Raw genomic sequence first — 19,463 nt, forward strand, 5'->3', positions numbered from 1 at the left:
AACCCAAATGATAGGTCAAAGCAATGCAGGAGATGCGGAGTGGAAGGCCATATCAGCAAGGACTGCGGAACTGACCCAAATTGTCTACTGTGCAAAGGAAAGGAGGGTGTGGACCATCGGCACATTGCAGGCAGCAGCAGGTGCCTGGAATACAGGAGAGCCCTTAGCACAAATCGCAGTTGAGGTTAATACAAATCTACCTCAACCACTGCGAGGCGGCGCAGGATCTACTCGCGCAAACCATCCGCGAGAAAAACGTCGATGTGGCCATACTAAGTGAACCATACCGAAACCGCGGTGGTAGCGTTTGGGTCAAAGACCAAACGGGCCAAGCAGCGCTGTGGACTTGTGGAGAACAAGCCTTCCAGGAAATAATGGAGCACCCGGAGGAGGGCTTCATCAGAGCGAAGGTGACGGGCATCCACATCTACAGCTGCTATGCTCCACCCAGCGCTACACTCGTCGAGTATGAGCGGATGATTGCTGCTCTTGTTTTGGATGCAAGAGGACGTTGGCCGATCATAATAGCAGGCAATTTCAATGCGTAGACTCTTGAATGGGGCAGCCGGATAACTAATGTGAGGGGACGTGTTCTCCTCGAGGCATTCGCGAAGCTGGACGTGGTACTGGCGAATGTTGGGTCTTCGTACACTTTCCGGGGAAGGGGCCTGGGGTCTATAGTGGACCTGACATACGTGAGTGCCACTTTAGCCAGTAGAATCGCTTGGCATGTCAGTGAGGACTATACTCACAGCGACCACCAGGCAATCTGCATAGACATCAAGGGCGGATCGAGTTCGAAAAAGAGTTTTCGCAAAATGCCGGGCGGTATGCTTGGCTGGACAGTGAAAGCGTTCGAGGGGGACACGTTTTCCGCGGTGCTCAAATCCGACATATCCCTGAATGGTACGGCTGGAGAGAAAGCCACCCAGATCACTCGATGGGTGACGGAAGCATGCGATGCTACTATGCCCAGAAGGCGATTGCTCCCCAGTAGGCAGCCCAACTACTGGTGGAACAACGAAATCGCAAGTTTGCGAGCCGCATGTTTTCGGGCAAGGAGGCTTTGTCAGAGGCTCAGGGGAAAACCCGGTGGCGACGGTCGAGAGGAGACATAAACGCTTGGGGCGAGGCTTACAGAGTGGTGATGAAAGGGCTGTGGAAATCACCCCAGGTGACCTGTCCGCGCCTCCTGAAACAGATTGTTACCACTCTGTTCCCTCACCACGAAAATAGGGGAAGGCAAGTTTTTGTCCAGCCAAATGACGGCATTATACCGCCTGTAACTGTGGAGGAGCTGCGGGAAATATGTGGTAGGTTCGGTGATAACAAGGCCCCAGGTTTGGATGGCATCCCCAACCGAGCTTTGAAACTGGCAGTGAAGACTAGGCCCGACCTTTTCGCCAACACCTTTGAGGCGTGCCTAAAAGAAGGAATATTCCCTGCCCAGTGGAAAAAGCAAAAGTTGGTGTTGCTTCCGAAGCCTGGCAAGCAACCTGGAAACTCAGCGTCGGATCGTCCTATCTGGCTGTTGGATACAATGGGGAAGATGATGGAGAGAGTCATCTACAACAGACTCCTGCCTATCGTCGAAGTCAGCAATGGTTTGTCGGAACGCCAGTTTGGTTTCCGACGTGCCCACTCTACGGTGGACGCAATTGGCATGGTGGTAAACCTGGCAAAAGGTGCACTGATTTCTGGCGGCTGCTGTGCCGTGGTGGCGTTGGATGTCAAAAACGCATTCAACTCGGCCAACTGGAATAGAATTAAACGGGCGTTGGCTGACATAGGTGTCCCCGGATACTTAGCGAATTTGGTGGAAAACTACCTCTCAGAGAGGACCCTCTGGTACGGGACGGATGAGGGCCCCAAAGAGTACATTGTCACAGCCGGGGTACCACAGGGATCGGTACTTGGTCCCTTGTTGTGGAATATCATGTATAATGGGATGCTTGCTCTTCCCGTCCCAGAGGGGACTACGATTGTCGGCTTTGCTGATGACCTAGCTGTGGTTGTTGCAGCAAAACACCCAGAAGATGTGGAGGTTTACGCAACGGAAATAGTGAGAGCGGTAAAGTCCTGGCTAGAAAAGGCCGGGCTGACCTTGGCGGACGCGAAAACGGAAGCGGTCTTGATAACGAAACGCAGGAAAAATAATACTGTAAAAGTGGAGGTCGGTGGACATACGGTCGTATCAAAGCCGGCTGTCAAATACCTGGGGGTAATAATTGACACCAAATTGAGTTTTAGGGAGCACCTAGAGTATGCATGCCAAAAGGCAGCCAGTGCCACCACGGCACTTGCAAAAATGTTGCCAAATATTGGTGGGCCGAAACATTGCTGGAGGTTGGTGCTAGCCGGAGTGGTGCGCTCCATCCTGCTCTACTCGTCGCCTGTGTGGGCAGAGGCGCTTGCAAACTCTCAGAGACGGAAGCAGGTGAACTCGGTTTACCGGCGGATGGCTTTGACGGTTTGCAGTGCTTTTAGAACCACATCAGATGAGGCAGTATTGGTGGTGGCAGGCATGATCCCGGTTGACATTCTGGCCAAAGAAATGAGTGTCCTGTACAATGCAAGACATATGGAGGGGCATGCACAGCGTACAAATGCGGCAAGGTCAGAGTCGCTTGATCTCTGGCAACGCAGATGGGACGAGTCTACGAAAGCTCGGTGGACGCACAGGCTCATTCCCAACATTAGGGTGTGGCTTGAGCGAAAACATGGGGAGACCAACTACCACATTACCCAGTTCCTCACGGGACACGGTGGTTGCTACAGGCAGTATCTGCACCGCTTTGGGTTGGATGATTTTCCGAACTGTCCCAGATGCGATGGCATACCGGAGGATCCAAAGCATGTGATGTTTCACTGCCCACGATTTGCGATGGAGAGAACGAGCTTAAACCAGGTGCTGGGCAGGAGCGGGACCCCGGGGAGCTTGGTTAGATGCTAGAGTCCGAGGAGAAGTGGCTTGCGGTTGGCTCCGCAATCATCCAAATGCAGGAGGAATTGCTGAAGGAACAAAGAAGGAGGAAAGCTGCAAATAGGAGATGGATGAGTGCCTAAGAGCAAACCTACCCCGCGAAGTAATACCTCAATGGTGGTCCCGCGGGGCTGGGGCTGGAGAGACCGGGGGTGGTTTTTAGTGGGTCTGAATCCCACACGCGCCCGCTGTTGTTCCGCCGTTCGGGCGGCGGAGCTGCGGCGGACGTGTCTTTCTAAGATTTCCCACCTCCGTGTACGCACAAAAAAAAAAAAATGAAGGGAGGGGACGGCAGGGCTGAAGTGGGAGAGGTTGATATTGGAGTTTCTTGTTCGACCTTACATTGATACAACGGATGTCATTGGTATCAAGGAAGATTGGATTTCTAAGGAAATAAGGGTAACATCAATAGATTTGAAGCTATTGGGTGGAGGGGACAATTATTTGGCAAGGAGTTTGTCGGAAATAAGGATTGCCGTTCTATCATACTACAGGTGTCTCAGCCTTGAGGATTGGACTGAGGACGGTCAGTTTTGAAAAGGTTGAAATTCGGGAAAATGGGCCTCTGCTATATGGAGATTATGCTCGCCAAGAAATAGTTCTTGTCTGCGGGTACGGCCGTTGATCGAGTCAATGTTCAACTCAATGATCTTAACGTCCATTATTGGACGTTAGAATACCGACCATTGCATTGAACATTTGCAGGAATTCCTGCGGTTTTTTGGCGAACTCGAGAAAATCGGGGTTGGAGATGTTCGGAGGATTTGCGAGTTGCGAGTTGGGATATTGGGAGAGACGGGTTTTTGCTCCGCACAGCATTTGTGAACGACACAGATGGCCGTGTGAAAGCGGGATTTATGATTGTTCTGGGAATAGGACTAGGAAGGGGTTTTTGAGCATTCCTCCTCGCCACAACTCGGACAAACATCGGACAATTGTGGTTATTTACGGGGTGATCATTGCCCCCGCAGTTCATGCACTTTGTCGCTTCCTCAGGTGTTTTGGAGCATTCGCCCGGACCATGAACCTGGTCATACTTCAAGCAACCGTAAGAAAGATGGCAGTTTGTTGCTGCGTGACCCACTCGTTGGCAGTTTTTACACTGCAACACCTGCTTGTTTCTGATAGTCTCCAAGCGCACCAAGGTGTGCTGAATGGCCTTGATGCTAGGAACGAGGAGTCAAAGGTGACCAGCCATAAATCTTACTGGATATTCATGGTCTTCGCCCAAGTTGTGACGAAAGGCTTGACACTGATCACGCTGGAGGCTCCTTGCGCCTTCAATTCTTCGACAATCTAAGCAGGTGAGAAAGAAGCGTCAAGGCCTCTGAGGATGAGGCTTGTAGTTTTTTCGGAGGGAAGGGTGTAGGTGAAGAACTTAACCGTAGAGTAGTCCTCAGGCGTTTTAGTCAAAATTTGATGAGAATTACCTGATTGTTAGGAAGGGTACGAGAAATGGTATCTTTGATTGTTTGAATTTATTGAGTGGCTCAACAACCACGAGTGGAGCCTACTTATTATTAGTGCTGGTGTTAATGTTAATGGAAGAAAGAAGGGGGGCTCTATTGATGTTGGATTGTGACTCCACATACCTTTTATTCCTGAAGCGTCAAGTTCCCGGTTTCCCGTGATCACTACAGAACATTGACACATGGAACATTGCCTACTTGATGTTGGGGTATTGACTACGGTAATGATATCTGCTGTCAGCCTAAGTAGTCGTAGCACTCTTCCTACTTGCATTAAAAGGCAGTTTACATATTCAGGGCTTTTTGTTTTTGCAGGCTATGTCATAGACGCCTATGGCAACCATGCTCACAGGTGCGACACCATTCAAAAGAGCAAGACAAATCGCTGAAATTATAGCATCAAATACAATTTGGCAGAAATCCAATTACATTTTAAATTGAAACTTGGAAGCATTTTGTTCATACGTACCATAAGATTATCGAACTGTTTCACATTGAATCCTTGAACTAAATCACCTGACCACCCGCCCTGGGGATGTCTGCGAACACGTTTATCTCTCGAGCGAGCGACCTCTCCAACTAAAGGGGCAAGAACCATGGCCCTTCGTCTAACGATGGGAGTTTTAAAAAGGAAAACATCATTCCACAGATGGTTAAGGAATTTTCTAGGTTGGTTAAAGTGGTAAATTGTTTGGCTGCCAAAATTATATCGAGCCAGACAATGGTAGTAGTCAACGTAGTGGAAACCTGTTGGACCGTGGGCAATCCAATCCCCTTGGGCTGACAATTTGATTTTGAGCTTGACTCCTTTTGGTATTGGAATGCATCTCGGACTAAGAATGTGCGCGTGGTAGAAATATAAATTTGCTGATGCTTTGCCGTCTTCATATGGTGGGTCAGTGCGTGAAAAGGGTACGTAAGAAACTGTTTTTTCGCTATTTCTGTCTTCAAAATAATCAAATGGCATATAGAAGCGCTTCGGATACCATTCTTTCCATGTTTCGTTGGCAATACGATCAACAAGCTGTTGGCCTGTACGGTAGGAATAATACACCATATGACACCATTGATAGGGTTCCATCCGCTTGAAGCGTACTTCTACGTCATCTCTGTGGTATGGTCCTTTCGGGTAATTCAATCTAGTATGAATCTTTTTTCTACCATCCTCTTCAATTAGAATATAGTCTAGAACTCCTGACTGATAATATCTGGCTGTCAGGTATCTATTGTATATAAACCCCATATTCTGCAGCCCGAATTTTTTAAATGCAGCGTTATGCATTTTCATGCACATTTGGTCTTCAGTTATATCATCTCCGGTATGAAAGTTATGAACATTTCGCACCACTTCTTTCGACTGAGTTCTTGAATCATCGTGAAAGTTCCTCCTTTTCTGGGAAGCCTAATTCGAAATAAAATAAAATTAATAAATCAACTGGGAAAATAAGAGACCGAACAAGTCGGAAAAGTAGAGATAGAGGGAGAGACCAAGTCGGGAAAGAAGAGACAGAGCGAGCGAGAGACCAAGTTGGGAAAGAAGAGACAGAGCGAGAGAGACACCAAGTTGGGAAAGAAGAGACAGAGAGAGAGACAGAGACCACGTCGGAAAAGAAGAGACAGAGATGACCTTTTTTTTTTTGAGGAAGTAGAAATCTTCTAAAGACTCTGGCCTGGGCACGCCAGAGTGTGGGATTTTTACCCACTAAAACCACCCCCGACTCCCCCCTACCCCGTGGGACCACCTTTAGGTATTACATCACGGGGTGGAGTTAGCTTACTTTAGCTAGGTCTCCTTCCGTCTATCCGCGGGGCTCGTAACCGCGTCTTCCTCACTTCTTCAGTTTTTCGCAGTTTTTCCTGGATTACAGCGATCATGGAATTGATCGCATCCCAGTCTTCCTGACAGGCTACCATTCTTCAGACAAAATTTTCCGGTGATAGCACTACACCTAGAGTTTCCTCCAGGTTCCTCCTTTCTTCCACGAACCTAGGACACTGAAAGAAAACGTGTTCATCATTTCGGTTGCCAGGATATCAATCGGCATCATTCCCGAGATGACGAACGCTGCATCGTCTGAGACGGCCCTGAAGGCAGAACACACCCTTAGGGATGTTCTTCTGTAGACCGCACTCAGTTTATGTGTATTGCCTAAAACCTGCAGTGCTTTTCCCCAAACTGGGACTGCATACAGCATGATAGAGCTCACCACCCTGGCTATGAGCAGCCTGCAAGTATGCCGCGGGCCTCCTACGTACGGCATCATCCTTGTCAGAGAAATACCCGTGGTGGATGCTCGTTTACAAGTATGCTCTATGTGCTGCTTAAAATTAAGTCCTCCGTCTATCATCACCCCCAAGTATTTGATGGCCGGCTTGGAAGTGATGATACGATTCCCGATTCTAATGCAGGCGTAACCTCTTTTGCGGCGCTTAGTGATGAGGACCGCTTCCGTCTTTTCCTCCGCGAGTGCCAGTCCAGCACTCTCTAACCAAGCCTTAATAACACTGATTGCTTCGCTTGAGTACAACTCAGCATCCTCGAGATGCTTTGCAACCACAACCAGTGCTATATCATCGGCGTAACCCACCACCGTAGCCTCCTCCGGAACCGGAAGTTTGAGCACATCATTATACATGATGTTCCACAGTAGTGGGCCCAGTACAGAGCCCTGTGGGACACCCGCGGCGACAACGTACTCTTTGGATCCGTCATCGGTATCATACCAGAGTGTCCGCTCTTTCAAGTAGCTATCGATAATAGCGGCGAGGTAGGTGGGAACACCAATCGTCGCCAGAGACTTTCGTATAAGGTTCCAATTGGCCGAGTTGAATGCATTCCTCACATCCAGGGTGACCACCACACAATATTTGCTGGTACAACCCCTTCCGTGAATTGCATTTTCGGCCAAGCCAGTAACCATTTTAATGGCATCGATGATTGATCTGGCTTTCCGGAACCCATACTGCCTATCTAAAAGGCCCCCTTGGCTCCGACAACTGGAAGTAATCTATTATAAATGGCCCGCTCCAACATTTTCCCCATAGTGTCTAGAAGACATATGGGTCTATAGGAGGACGGTTCACCTGGAGGTTTGCCAGCCTTAGGCAACAGTACCAGCTTCTGCCGCTTCCATGGTGCAGGAAAAATACCCTCGGACATGCACGTTTCAAACAGCTCCGCGAACATATCCGGTCTACTTTTGATGGCAAGGTTGAGAACCTTATTCAGTATGCCGTCAAGACCCGGGGCTTTACTGTCGCCTATTCGACTGCAGATCTCTAGCAGCTCGTCCCTGGTGACTGGTGGAATCGGCGTCACATTCAGGGGGCGCTGGAAGGTGTCAGCACCCCCCTCTTGCTGGGGAAATAACCCCTGGATTATTTTCAACAAGAGCATAGGGCACGTGATCTGCGGAGACGATCGGCCTCTGAATCGTCCTGTCACGATTTTATAGGCACTACCCCACGGATTTATGTCCGCTTCCGAACAGAGCCCCTTAAAACATTCCTTCTTATTCCGCTGGATGGCGAGCTTGAGGTTCTTGCGAGCTTCCCTATAGGCATGCTCCTTTTGCCCCTGATCGATCCTACCTATTGCCCTCTGAGCCGTTCGTCTGGCTCTGTGGCAAATCGATCGAAGATTGGCAAGTTCACTATTCCACCAATAATTGGGTCTTCTAGTGGGGAATGAACACCTCCTAGGCATCGACGCGTCACATGGTTTAGAGATGCTCTGTGTGACATGGAGAGCCCTATCCGTTGAGGTGCCTGCTTTGCTAGGCAAGTCTAGCCACACCTCCATGAATGTCTGCTCATCCATCGCTTTGGCAGACCATCCTGATGTTCCTCTGGATTTCGGCTTCCGGGGTGCGGGTCTCCTGCCTTATGGCTCCATCCTTAGTTCAAAGGTGATTACCTGGTGGTCGCTGTACGTGAAGTCCTCACTAACTTGCCAGGACATGTCACGTGCTAACGCAGGGCTGATAAAAGTCAGATCTACAATTGACCCAGTTCCCCCTTTCCGATAAGTGTTTATATCGCCTTCGTTCGCCAGAACCACATCCAACTGGGCGAATCCTTCTAATAAGCACCGCCCCTTTGCGTTAGTCTCTTTGCTGCCCCACTCGACAGCCCACGCATTAAAGTCACCGGCTATCACCTTTGGACTCCGTCCCTTTGCATCGTGAACAAGATCGTCTAACAGTTCTGCAAACTCGGGCAGTGTGAGGCTCGGTGGGGCGTAACAGCTATATATGAATATACCGCTTATTTTTGCCCACACAAAGCCTCTAGCCGCCTGACCCATGCTATATTGTATGGCTTGACCACCGCACGCCCATATCGCCGCTCCACCAGTCGAATCTGTGACCCATACAGCACCGTCAAGATTTCTGTACGGTTCACTAATGATAGCAATCTCCATTGCGGATTCGTAAGTGGTCTGCGCAAGCAAATCTTGTGCGACCCTGCAATGATTAAAGTTTATTTGTATTAACCTCATTTTTTCACTGCAGTTGACGCCTTCCTAAATTCTGGGCATTTCCTACTTCCGGCAATATGCCGGTTATCCCTTCCCTCCTTTTCTTCGCACAAAATGCATTTGGGGTCTCTATTGCACTCCTTGGCAATATGTCCTTTTTCCCAACATCTTCAACATCGATCGGACCGATCGATGCCGCTAGTGCATGCCTTCGCGAAGTGTCCAAGCATCAGACAGAGATGACCTCGCGGTCGGGAAAGAAGACAGAGATGATCTCGCGGTCGGAAACACAGTAGATCTACCATAGGCAGTACCCACAATAAAATGACCCCACTTGCGTATGTGCTGCAGAAGCTTATCTGTACACATCAGAGACGCTAAACAAGGAAAAGGCATAATCTTCGTCAAATCGTATTGGTAAGAGAGAGATCGGTGAGCTTTTGCTATTCTGGTACTACGGCGTTCTCACCCATATAGCAAAAAGTTGTTTCACGTATTCACTTACACATAAACAAAAACTTGCCGATCTCACCAATACATTGGCAAGTCCGGGCGATATGTCAAACACAGCTGATCGGATTTTTGTTATATCTCGCTCATGCTCAAGGACAAAATTTGAAATCGTGCGTACTCGCACTGATTTCCCCCCTTGAGGGGCAAGGGGAAGTGTGGTAGCTGTCTAGTATCTAACTGTGGTCGGAAAAGAAGAGGCAGAGAGAGCGAACACTTTAAGCGACTGGGTAAGGAAGCTGTCAGAACCCCTGGGGTGGCGTCTATAAGACAATAATATCGAAAGTCAAAGGCAAACGCTCCCCACCAATTTCTTGTCCTACTCTGCCTTAATGGAATAGTAACGGATCTTTCCCCATAGAATGTGAGCACCGCTAATCTTCCCACTGTCGAGATAGACACCACCGAATCTCCCATGGTACGTGAAAAGGAGGTCCTCGAAGGTGCGGAGAAAATTGTTGGAAATAAAGCACCTGGATTGGATAGCACCCCCAATAAAGCTCTCAAGGCGGCAGTGAAAATAGCTTCAAATATGTGTGCCGCGGCGTACACTACATGCCTTGAAGAAGGAGCATTTTCTACATAATGGAAAAATTTGAAATTAATACTAGCCCCCAAGCCCCCAAGCCCCCAAGCCAAACAAACCTTTGGGGGAAGCTTCATCCTAAAGGCCGATATAACTTCCAAATAATACTGGCAAACTATTCGAACGAGTAATCTATAACAGATTCCAATAGCCGAAAAGGATTGGTTGTTGAGAGCCACGGAGGCCTTTCAGATCGGCAGTATGGGTTCCATAAAGCCAGATCAGCCATTGATGCCGTCAATTTGGTTACTGCTTGGCCGAAGATGCAATTCACGGAAAGGGTAGCACCAGCAAATATTGCGTGGTAGTAACCGAGGACGTGAAAAATGCATTCAATTCCGCCAATTGGAATCTAATACGCAAATCCCTAGCGAAGTTTGGCATTCCCACCTATCTCGCTGCTATTTTCAACAATTATTTAGCTGGTAGGCTCTGGTATGACAGCGATGACGACTCCAGAAGTACGTTGTTTCCGTGAGTGTCCTGCAGGGCTCCGTATTGGGCCCACTGCTGTGGAACATCATGTAAAACGATGTACTTAACCTTCCCCTTCCGGGGGAAGCCGCGGTGGCGAGTTACGCTGACAACATAGCGCTGGTTGCTGTCGCAAAGCATCTCAAAGATGCTGAGTTATACTCAAGGCAATCAGTGCTGTTAGAAGTTGGCTAGAGAGCTTTGGTCTGACACTTGCGGAGGAAAAAAAGGAAGGGCCGGAAAAGAAATTATGCCTGTTTAGAGTCGGAAATCATATCACTTCCAAGCCAGCCATCAAATACTGATGATAGGCTGGTGATAGACAGGAAGTTCAGTTCTAGGCAACACGTGCAGTATGTTTGCGACAAATCACCATCTGCAAGCATCGCCCTGGCAAGGATAATGCCGAAAGTGGGATGACCACGTTATATTTCTTGGTTGCTTATAGCCAGGGTGGTGACCTCAATCATGCTCTATGCCCCCCCAGTTTGGAGGGAGGGGTTGCGGACGTCAGCCAACGTTAACAAACTGAGTGCAGTCTACAGGAAGACAGCCCTGAGGGTATGCTCTGACTTCTGGACTGTCTCAGATGATGCAGCATTCGTCATCTCTGGAATGATGCCCATTGACATCTTGGCAGATGAGATGCGAACATATACAATGCGAAGCCAATCTCTTCCTTATCGCAGACGAAGAACGCTGGGAGCGAGAGATCCATAGATAGATGGCAAGAGCGGTGGGAACGCTCGGGAAAGGGTCGGTGAACTCACAGGCTCATGCCTGCCATCAAAGAGTGGTTGGACAGATGACATGGTGAGATTAATTATAATCACGGAGGATATCGCCAATACCTGCACAGGTTTAAATTGCAGACCTCACCCGACTGTCGAAATTGCGATAGAGTCCCAGGGGGCCCAGAGCATGTGTTATTTCACTGTCCAAGATTTGTGGAAGAAAGGAGGAATCTAGAGGGGACTCTAGGAGAGGTGCTGGTACCTGAAAATCTGGTGCCGAAAATGGTAGCACATCAAGAGGATTGAACTCAATCATCCTATCTATCCAAAACAAACTGCAAAAGACAGAGGAGAGGAAAAAATGCGCGAAACGTATGCTGCGTATAGAAGGTGGCTGAGCAAGAGGGAACTAATTGTAACCCGTGATGTATTATCTTATGGTGGTTCCGTGGGGCAGGGAGGGAGTCAGGAGTCTTTTTAGTGGGTCAAAATCCCACACACTGGTGTGCTCAGACCAATGTCTATTGAAGATTTCCACCTCCTCAAAAAAAAAAAACAGTGGGACAGAGACAGTGGGGTATCTGTGCCGAGCTGCCAGTACTCTCACCAGGCGCGTCTCTTCGTGCGGATAAGGCAATGCTCGGTGGATGAGTAGGAATATGCACTTGTACGCATTTGGAGGTGTGTTTGCATGGGCATGGCGTTGGAGAAAAATACCCGCCTGTGGACAAAAATGGATATGGGAAGGATACCCAGGACAAGTCCCCAATATGGAAGAAGAAACGAGAGAAAAATTTACGGTGTAGGGATTCGAAACCCCAGTATCTGCGACTTTTGGGAGTGGGCACGCAGGCTCCTGCCGTCAATATCCCTTGATTGCAGTACACCTCGGCGGTGGATTACTTGGAGCGGAGGAGGAGCGGTGTTAATACAGACGAATCATAATTGCCCTACTTGGAAGATAAGTTGTCCGAATTCATAAAGGACAAACACAATGTTCACCAGGCCATCAAAAACATGGTCCGAGCCATTCGTGCACTGTACCATGGTGCCAAGGACGAAAAGAAAATGCTTCGAAAAAAACAAGCGTCACTAAAGCAACACAAGTGACACCCCGTCAGAATCCAAAGGGTGATAAGCTTGAAAAGAGGAGAAGAGAGGGCGCGAACGATTCTTTTGCATCCTCGCAGGACGCGAAAAGGCAAAAAGGCCTCTCACCGGCAAAGTGGAAGGCAAACAAAGTGACCATAATCGTGGAAACAACGGCGTCGGCCCCGATCGATATAAGGGAGGTAAAGCCCCAAAAAGGAGCCAAAAGAGCATGGACCAAGGTTGGCGAAACAATTTGCGACCCATAAAGGAAGATTACGGCCCGAATTGATTATCATCTCGAAAAAAGTTGGTATGACTTATACCGATATCCTCCGGAAGGTCAAAGCAGATACTGAGGCGATTGACTTTAGAGAAAGTGTCAACCGAATCAGACGCTCCCAAAAAGGGGTTTTGATGCTGGAGCTGAAGAAGTCTCCGGGTAAAACGGTAGAAAATTTCCTTGGCAAAGTGGAGAAGTCCTTAAGAGAAGAAGCACAAGTACGGGCCAGAAAACAGGAGCAGCAGCAGGTTATACAGTGTAAGAACATTGATGAAATCACAACAACAAACAACAAGCGGGACGCCTTAGAAAAGCAGTTCGGGCCACTTGGCTTGCAAGATTCCGCAATCAGGGTACTCAGGAAGGCATACTGAGGCACGCAAACGGCAACTATAAGCTAACCAGCTAAAGCAGCGTACAAACTGTTGGTGGCTGGTAAAGTAAAAATAGGTTGGGTCGTTTGCCGACTTAGGGAGTAGGTAACCCTCAAGCACTGCTTTAGATGCCTTCAATTTGACCACATAGCGACGAAATGCACCGGTGATTGTGACAAGTCAAAAAGTTGCAAAAAATGTGAAGGATAAGGTCATATGTTCAGGGAGTGCAAGGATGAGCCTGAATGTATGCTTTGCAAGGAGAAAAAGGGCGTCAACTGTCGACACGTTGCCCAGTGTTTAGGAGAGCTTTGAATGCAGTAAAGAAATGAGGTTGATACAAATCAACCTCAACCACTGCGAGGCAGCGCGAGACCTTCTCTCGCTGACCATATATGAGAAGGGAATCGAAGCTGCCATAATCAGCGAGCCTTATCGCAATAATAAGAGCGGTGCCTGGACTCCAAATGTAACTGGCAAGTCATTTAAGAAGCGATGCAGTTTCCAGTAGGTGGTTACGTCAGGGCAAAAATAGCGAGCATCTACATATATAGTTGCTATGCTCCCCCCCAAGCACGATGATAGCCAAATTCCAAGGAATGCTAAAAGTCGAAATCCAAAGATAATAGCCGGTGATTTAAATGCGTGGGCTGTAGATTGGGGCAGTCGCACTACGAACACCAGGTGTCATATCCTGTTCGAAGCTTTCGCAAAGCTAGACTTGGTACTTGTGAATACAGGAAATATTCGCACTTTCCGTCGGCCTAATCAGTACACTTTCACAGCCGGAGTACCACAGAGCTCAGGGCTATGCTGTGAAGCGTGATATATGATACAATGGGGTCCTTGCTCTTCCAAACGAGGCCTCGGTAATCGATTTCGCAGACCATCTAGCTGTGGTTGTCGTCGCGAAACAACCTGAAGACTTGTCAACTGTATGCGAATGAGACGCCTTAGAAGCATGGCAGGAGACGGTTCAGCTTGACCTTGCAGAACAAAAGATAAAGGCAGTCTTGATAAGTAATCGTAGGCAGAAGAATACGATTTGTAGTCGTGTTGCTGGGCACATGATCACTTCAACGACTTATTAAATATTGATGATTGACACTAAAATTTCAAGGGACACCTGGACCATGCCTGTGACGTAGCGCCAAATACCAGCGTATCGTTAGCACGGATGATGCCTAATACTAGAGGTGCAAGATATAGCCACAGATTACCAACGGCCGGAATGGTTCGCTCAACCCTATTATACGCGGCACCAGTCTGGGAGAAAGACTAGCATATAAGAACAATCGGAGGAGGGTAAATTAGACTTACCGCTTAGTGACATTAAGGGTGTGCAGCGCCTTCAGTGACCCTATCATTAAGAAGATGCTACAGATATAGACTGAGGAGTCGAAAAACATCTCCCACAATCCAGGGTGAACCGTTCCCATTGGATAGTTTCCAGTTAGAGGCAATCGATTTATTCCAAGGGAGTCTTATTGATACCGGTCGCCTCAGGGAGTAAGCTTGTCCTTCCCGTAATACATGGAGAGATGGTACGGCAGCCCAAAAAAAAAACAAACCTGAACCTACGAAATTGGAAATACCGGGTAGGTCAGAGTTAAAGATATGAGCCAGGAGACACGCCATTAGCTATATAAATGCGGTAAAGAGCACTCGACTGGCTATAATGCCGAAAATATTTCCGAAGCAAATTTCATCCCAACTAACTCTTTACCCAGGTTATGCAGATCAAGATCGTTGAAGAGAACCTTCTGGAAACCCATTTGCTCCCTCAAATGCTCCTTACCCTCCTATCCCAAAACCGACTTCTTGGTCCCAAGGTAGAGTAGTCTTCTACACGGTTAACAAGTTCCAATCCCAACTTTGGAATCCCTCCCATCATTGAAATCTCTCCAGCATCTGCCAGCGAGGGCAGACACAAACTAAGAGACCGGAATTCTGCAAATCAAATCAATTACCTTGGTTAAATCATAACGTTGCCTCCTTCCTTTAGTTGCTTCACTTAAAGTTTCTTCTGAATCGTAGCGTTGTCCCTTCTTTTTTTGCTTGCCGGATTTCGTCTCCGGTCTCTCTTTCTTCATCAACTCGGCGGCATTAGGTCGTAAGGGATGTGACCTCCCTTCATCGGCACTAGTTTTCTTCGAGTAAGAATCAGAGGCAGTCTGCAGGCCACTCTTTGACGGTACATAATAGTCATCGTATCTTCTCCTTTTCTCTTCGCATCTGCTAAGTTTTTTTTGAAAATTCTCTATTTCTTCCCGAAGCTTTGCAGCAGACTCCTTCTTGCTAGAATCCTGACTTGTTCCTGGAGGTAATTTTGCAATTAAATATTTTAATTTATTCTCAATTCTGTCAATTTTTTTCATCAATTTTTTCAAGCGATCATCATCGTTTTCCACTTCCTCCGAATTCGACTGCTTCAACTTGCGGTCATTCCCACCCCCACCGCGTAGATGCCAATCACCCTCCGAAGGATTTAACATTTCAGTCAATTGTGCTCGAATTTGAAGAAGCACACACAAGACGTCGTCAAAAAGTTTTCGTTTCCTTAAGCTATTCTCCGAACAAATTCCATCATCTTTCCGATAAGACTTCCCCGAGTCATGATTATCTTCTGAATCTTGGATAAGATGAGCGAATTTGTCTGGGATAGATGCAGGCTCCTGTTCAAAATTTGCGGAAGAACTCTCCTCGTTGGTATCGGATTGTGCCATTTTATCCTTTAAACGAGCTTTGCTTTCTCCTTGATGAAAATGAATTTTCAAGAAATGATAAAATCTACTAACTCTAAAAGCTTTTTTAAAAAAACTGGAACTTAGGTACGTCGGTGAATCCCGATTTCCAAAACAAAAATGACGATTATTCCAATAATCGCCGAATCCTGCCAAAATCAGGCTACTAGAGCTCATCGAAGGAATGTAGTTCCAAATATTCAAAGTGTTTAAAGCTCGCTTTGCTGTCAGTAGTGTCGCAAAGATAAAAATTAAGCCACCAAATTTTATTGGGCTACTATAGCCTGATACTAACGAAATCGCCCATTTTTCACCCGGACAAAAACAGATAATGGCAGGGATCCATCGTAGGGCCTACAAATCGTTCTCTCTGGAACGCTTCTTATGATGGTCTGCTTAGATTATGGCTAAGTGAATGGATGACCACTCATAGTTAGGTCTTGCGGTGAAAAAATCAAAGAAAAATTCCGACCCTACCGCTCCGAGGAGGCCAATTAGCCCTGTGGTGCTCCGTTTTGATGCCAGTCCTAAGACCGTAACTGCGGTCATAAGAGCAGGATGGTAGAGTCCAGCCAGCTCAAATCGTCAAAGCCAATCCGAAGCATTCACGAAGGAAGGTAGGTAGGTAGGTAGGTATCAGTGGCCACTCCGAGGAGCCCAATTAGCGCTTTGGTGCGCCGTTTTGATGCCACAAACTCCTAAGACCGTGACTGTTGTTATAGGAACAGGGAAGCAGAGTCCAGCTGGCTCGGTTCTTCAAAGCCAGCCCGTAGCATTCACGAAGGAAAGCAGCTCTCCGACCCTGCAGCTAGAAATCTCACTGAGGTCCCCAAAGAATGGTTTACCCAGTGTCCGCAGCCTGACTCGAGCCAGAGCTGGGCAATCGCAGAGAAAGTGCATGAGGGTTTCCCTTCCTTCTCCGCAGCTTTGGCAATGCGAGTTGTAGGGTAAGCCGAGCCTAGCGGCATGGTCCCCTATGGGCCAGTGCCCCGTGCAGACCGCCGTAATCTTGAATGCATTTGCGCGCGTCTGGCACAGGAGCTCTCGTGATCGGGCTATGTTATAAGCAGGCCAAATTCTCCTTGATTTGGCACAGCTTGTAAGCCTTCGCCATCTCAGGCCCGCGGCTGCTAGGTAGTGCGAGTAGACTCGGCCCCCGACAGCCGCCAGCGAAACACCGACTGTGTTCCCCGAGGGACTGCCAAGAGCAGAGCCTTGCCTGGCCAATCCGTCAGCCCGCTCATTCCCTTCTATGTTCCTATGCCCGGGAACCCAGAGGAGAGTGATCTTGAGCGTGCCGCCCAGATGGTTGAGCGTGTCTCTGCACTGCCCCACCAACCGGGAAGATGTCGTCGTTGAGTACAAGGCCTTGATGGTCGCTTGGCTGTCGGTCAGAATGGCTATGTTACGCTTGGGGCTCGAATCACGCTCCAGCCATCGACAGACTTCCAATATCGCCAGTACTTCCGCCTGGAATACACTGGTGAAACCTGGGAGACCATACGACTTGGATACACCGTGTGTATTCGAGAAAACCCCCGCGCCGACTCCATAGGCCATCTTTGATCCGTCCGTAAAGAATACCGTGTCATAGTCTTGCAACACGCCGCCGGTCTTCCACTTTGCCCTGGTTGGAAGGTCCACAGCAAAGTTTCTCGTGAAGTTCAGCTTGCGTGTGACATAGTCCGTGGGGATGCCCCGATTTCTCGAGGTATTTCATCTAGAATGTTGCTGTGGCCGTAGGACTTCGCTGTCCAGCATCCGGACTCACGTAGTCTGACGGCACTGCACGCTGCAACATATTTGATGTGGAGGTCAAGGGGGAGGAGATGCAGGAGTACATTGAGAGCATCTGCCGGGCAAGACTGCAGAGCCCCCGTAGCACCTGCACACGCGGTTCTTTGAATCCTATTAAGCTTCGTTCTATTGTATTTCTTCTTCAAAGCCTGCCACCATACAATAGAGCCATACGTCAGGATCGGACGCACCACAGCGGTGTACATCCAGAGAACCATCCTCGGCCGAAGACCCCATTTCTTGGCAAAGGTTCTCTTACAGGCATAGAAGGCTATACAGACCTTCTTAACCCTCAGTTCTATGTTCAACCTCCAATTTAGCTTAGGATCCAGGATTACACCCAGATACTTCACATTAGAGGAAAGAACCAGTCTTTGTTCATTCAGCTGTGGTAGATGGAATTCAGGTATCCTTGTCTTGGTGGTGAATAGCATCAGTTGCGTTTTGGTTGGGTTTATGCTGAGTCCGCATCTTGCGGCCCACAGGCACACCTTTCGCAACGCTCCTTCCATGATGTCGCTCATAATGGACAGAAACATCCCAGATACTAGTATCATCAAGTCGTCGGCATACGCCACCACCTTCACCCCGCTGCTGTCTAATGTACGTAAAATTTTGTCCATTACTATTAACCAGAGCACCGGTGAGATAGCACCACCCTGAGGCGTGCCTCTGTTCACAGCTCTGGTCAAGTGGTTGCCTCCCAGATCGGATTGGATTATCCTGGTACTCAGCATGGATATAATCCAATGCGTGAGATACCCCTCCAATCCAATACCGGTCAAGGCTTCCTTGATGGCGTTGGTACTGACGTTGTTGAAAGCTCCTTCTATATCCAAGAAGGCAGCAAGGGTATACTGCTTGTACTGCAGCGACCGCTCAACCGTGCCAATTACCTCATGGAGGGCGGTTTCTGTGGATTTTCCTTTGAGGTAGGCATGCTGGGACTTAGAGAAAAGCGTTCTCTCCATAATCGTCCTTAAGTGAATATCCAGGACACGTTCTAGGGTCTTCAGCACGAAAGAGGTCAGGCTGATTGGCTGAAAGTCCTTCGCGGACTCATGACCGCGCCTGCCCGCTTTCGGTGTGAAAACCACCCGTGCGCGCCTCCAGGACTGCGGTACGTATCCTAAAGTGATACAGCTCCGGTAAATCTCAACAAGCCACGGCACAACCCTTTCCTGCTGCTTCTGTAGCATGACTGGCATTATGCCGTCTGGGCCTGGAGATTTGTATGCGGAGAAGCTGTTTATAGCCCAGCCGATCCTATCCCCGGTAATTACCGATTTGATAGTCTCGCACAGCTGGGGTTGCCGCAAACCCTCCAAGCGAGGTTCTGACTCACAGTCCTCCTCGCTGGAGGGAAAGTGCGTTTGCACCAGCAGCTCCAAGGTTTCACTAGTAGATTCCGTCCAGGAGCCTTCCGACTTTTTAAGGAAGGATGGACTCTTATGTTCCTTGGACAGAATCTTATTGAGCCTCGCGGATTCACTAGTGCTTTCAATGTTCTGACAATAGTCTAGCCAAGACCGCCTCTTGCCGATCCTGATGGCCGACTTGTACTTCTTTAGGCAGTCCTTGTATGGCTGCCAGTATTTTTGCCTGTAGCAGATGTTGAAGATTTCTCTGGTCAACTTCCTGAGACTAGAGAGATCTTCGTTCCACCACGGTGGCAGGGTCTTTTTGCTGTACTTAGCAGGGCACGAGACTTTGAAGGCGGTATCAAAAGCCTTCTCCAGAGCCCCGACCTTTGACTCCAGTTCGTCTGTCGTGCCAATCCTACCAATTTGCGCACCGGAGAGTTTGTTCTTAATTATCTGACCAAACCTTCTCCAGTCGATCCTCCTGGGGTCTCTAAAGGGCTTGGAGACCTCTGCGGCGAGATCTAGACTGAAGAGTATCCAACTGTGGTCAGAGAAGGATCTCTGGTTAGACACTCT

The 19,463-nt window shown here is 48.5% G+C and overlaps 1 protein-coding gene across 1 annotated transcript in view; it reads right to left on the bottom strand.

Annotated features, from left to right (window-relative positions):
* LOC119657824 overlaps positions 1–15,854 on the bottom strand; it is a 29,392-nt gene extending 13,538 nt beyond the window's left edge. Inside the window, exons 1-2 of the mRNA XM_038064942.1 lie at positions 14,953–15,854; positions 4,922–5,854 (exon numbers count right to left, since the gene is read on the bottom strand). Coding sequence (XP_037920870.1) covers positions 4,922–5,854; positions 14,953–15,708 — 1,689 coding nt within the window. The 5' untranslated portion in view covers positions 15,709–15,854. The remainder of the gene's footprint in view (positions 1–4,921; positions 5,855–14,952) is intronic.
* Positions 15,855–19,463: the final 3,609 nt, after the last annotated feature.

Source organism: Hermetia illucens, chromosome 1, assembly GCF_905115235.1.
Source record: "Hermetia illucens chromosome 1, iHerIll2.2.curated.20191125, whole genome shotgun sequence".
NCBI classification, from domain to species: domain Eukaryota; kingdom Metazoa; phylum Arthropoda; class Insecta; order Diptera; family Stratiomyidae; genus Hermetia; species Hermetia illucens.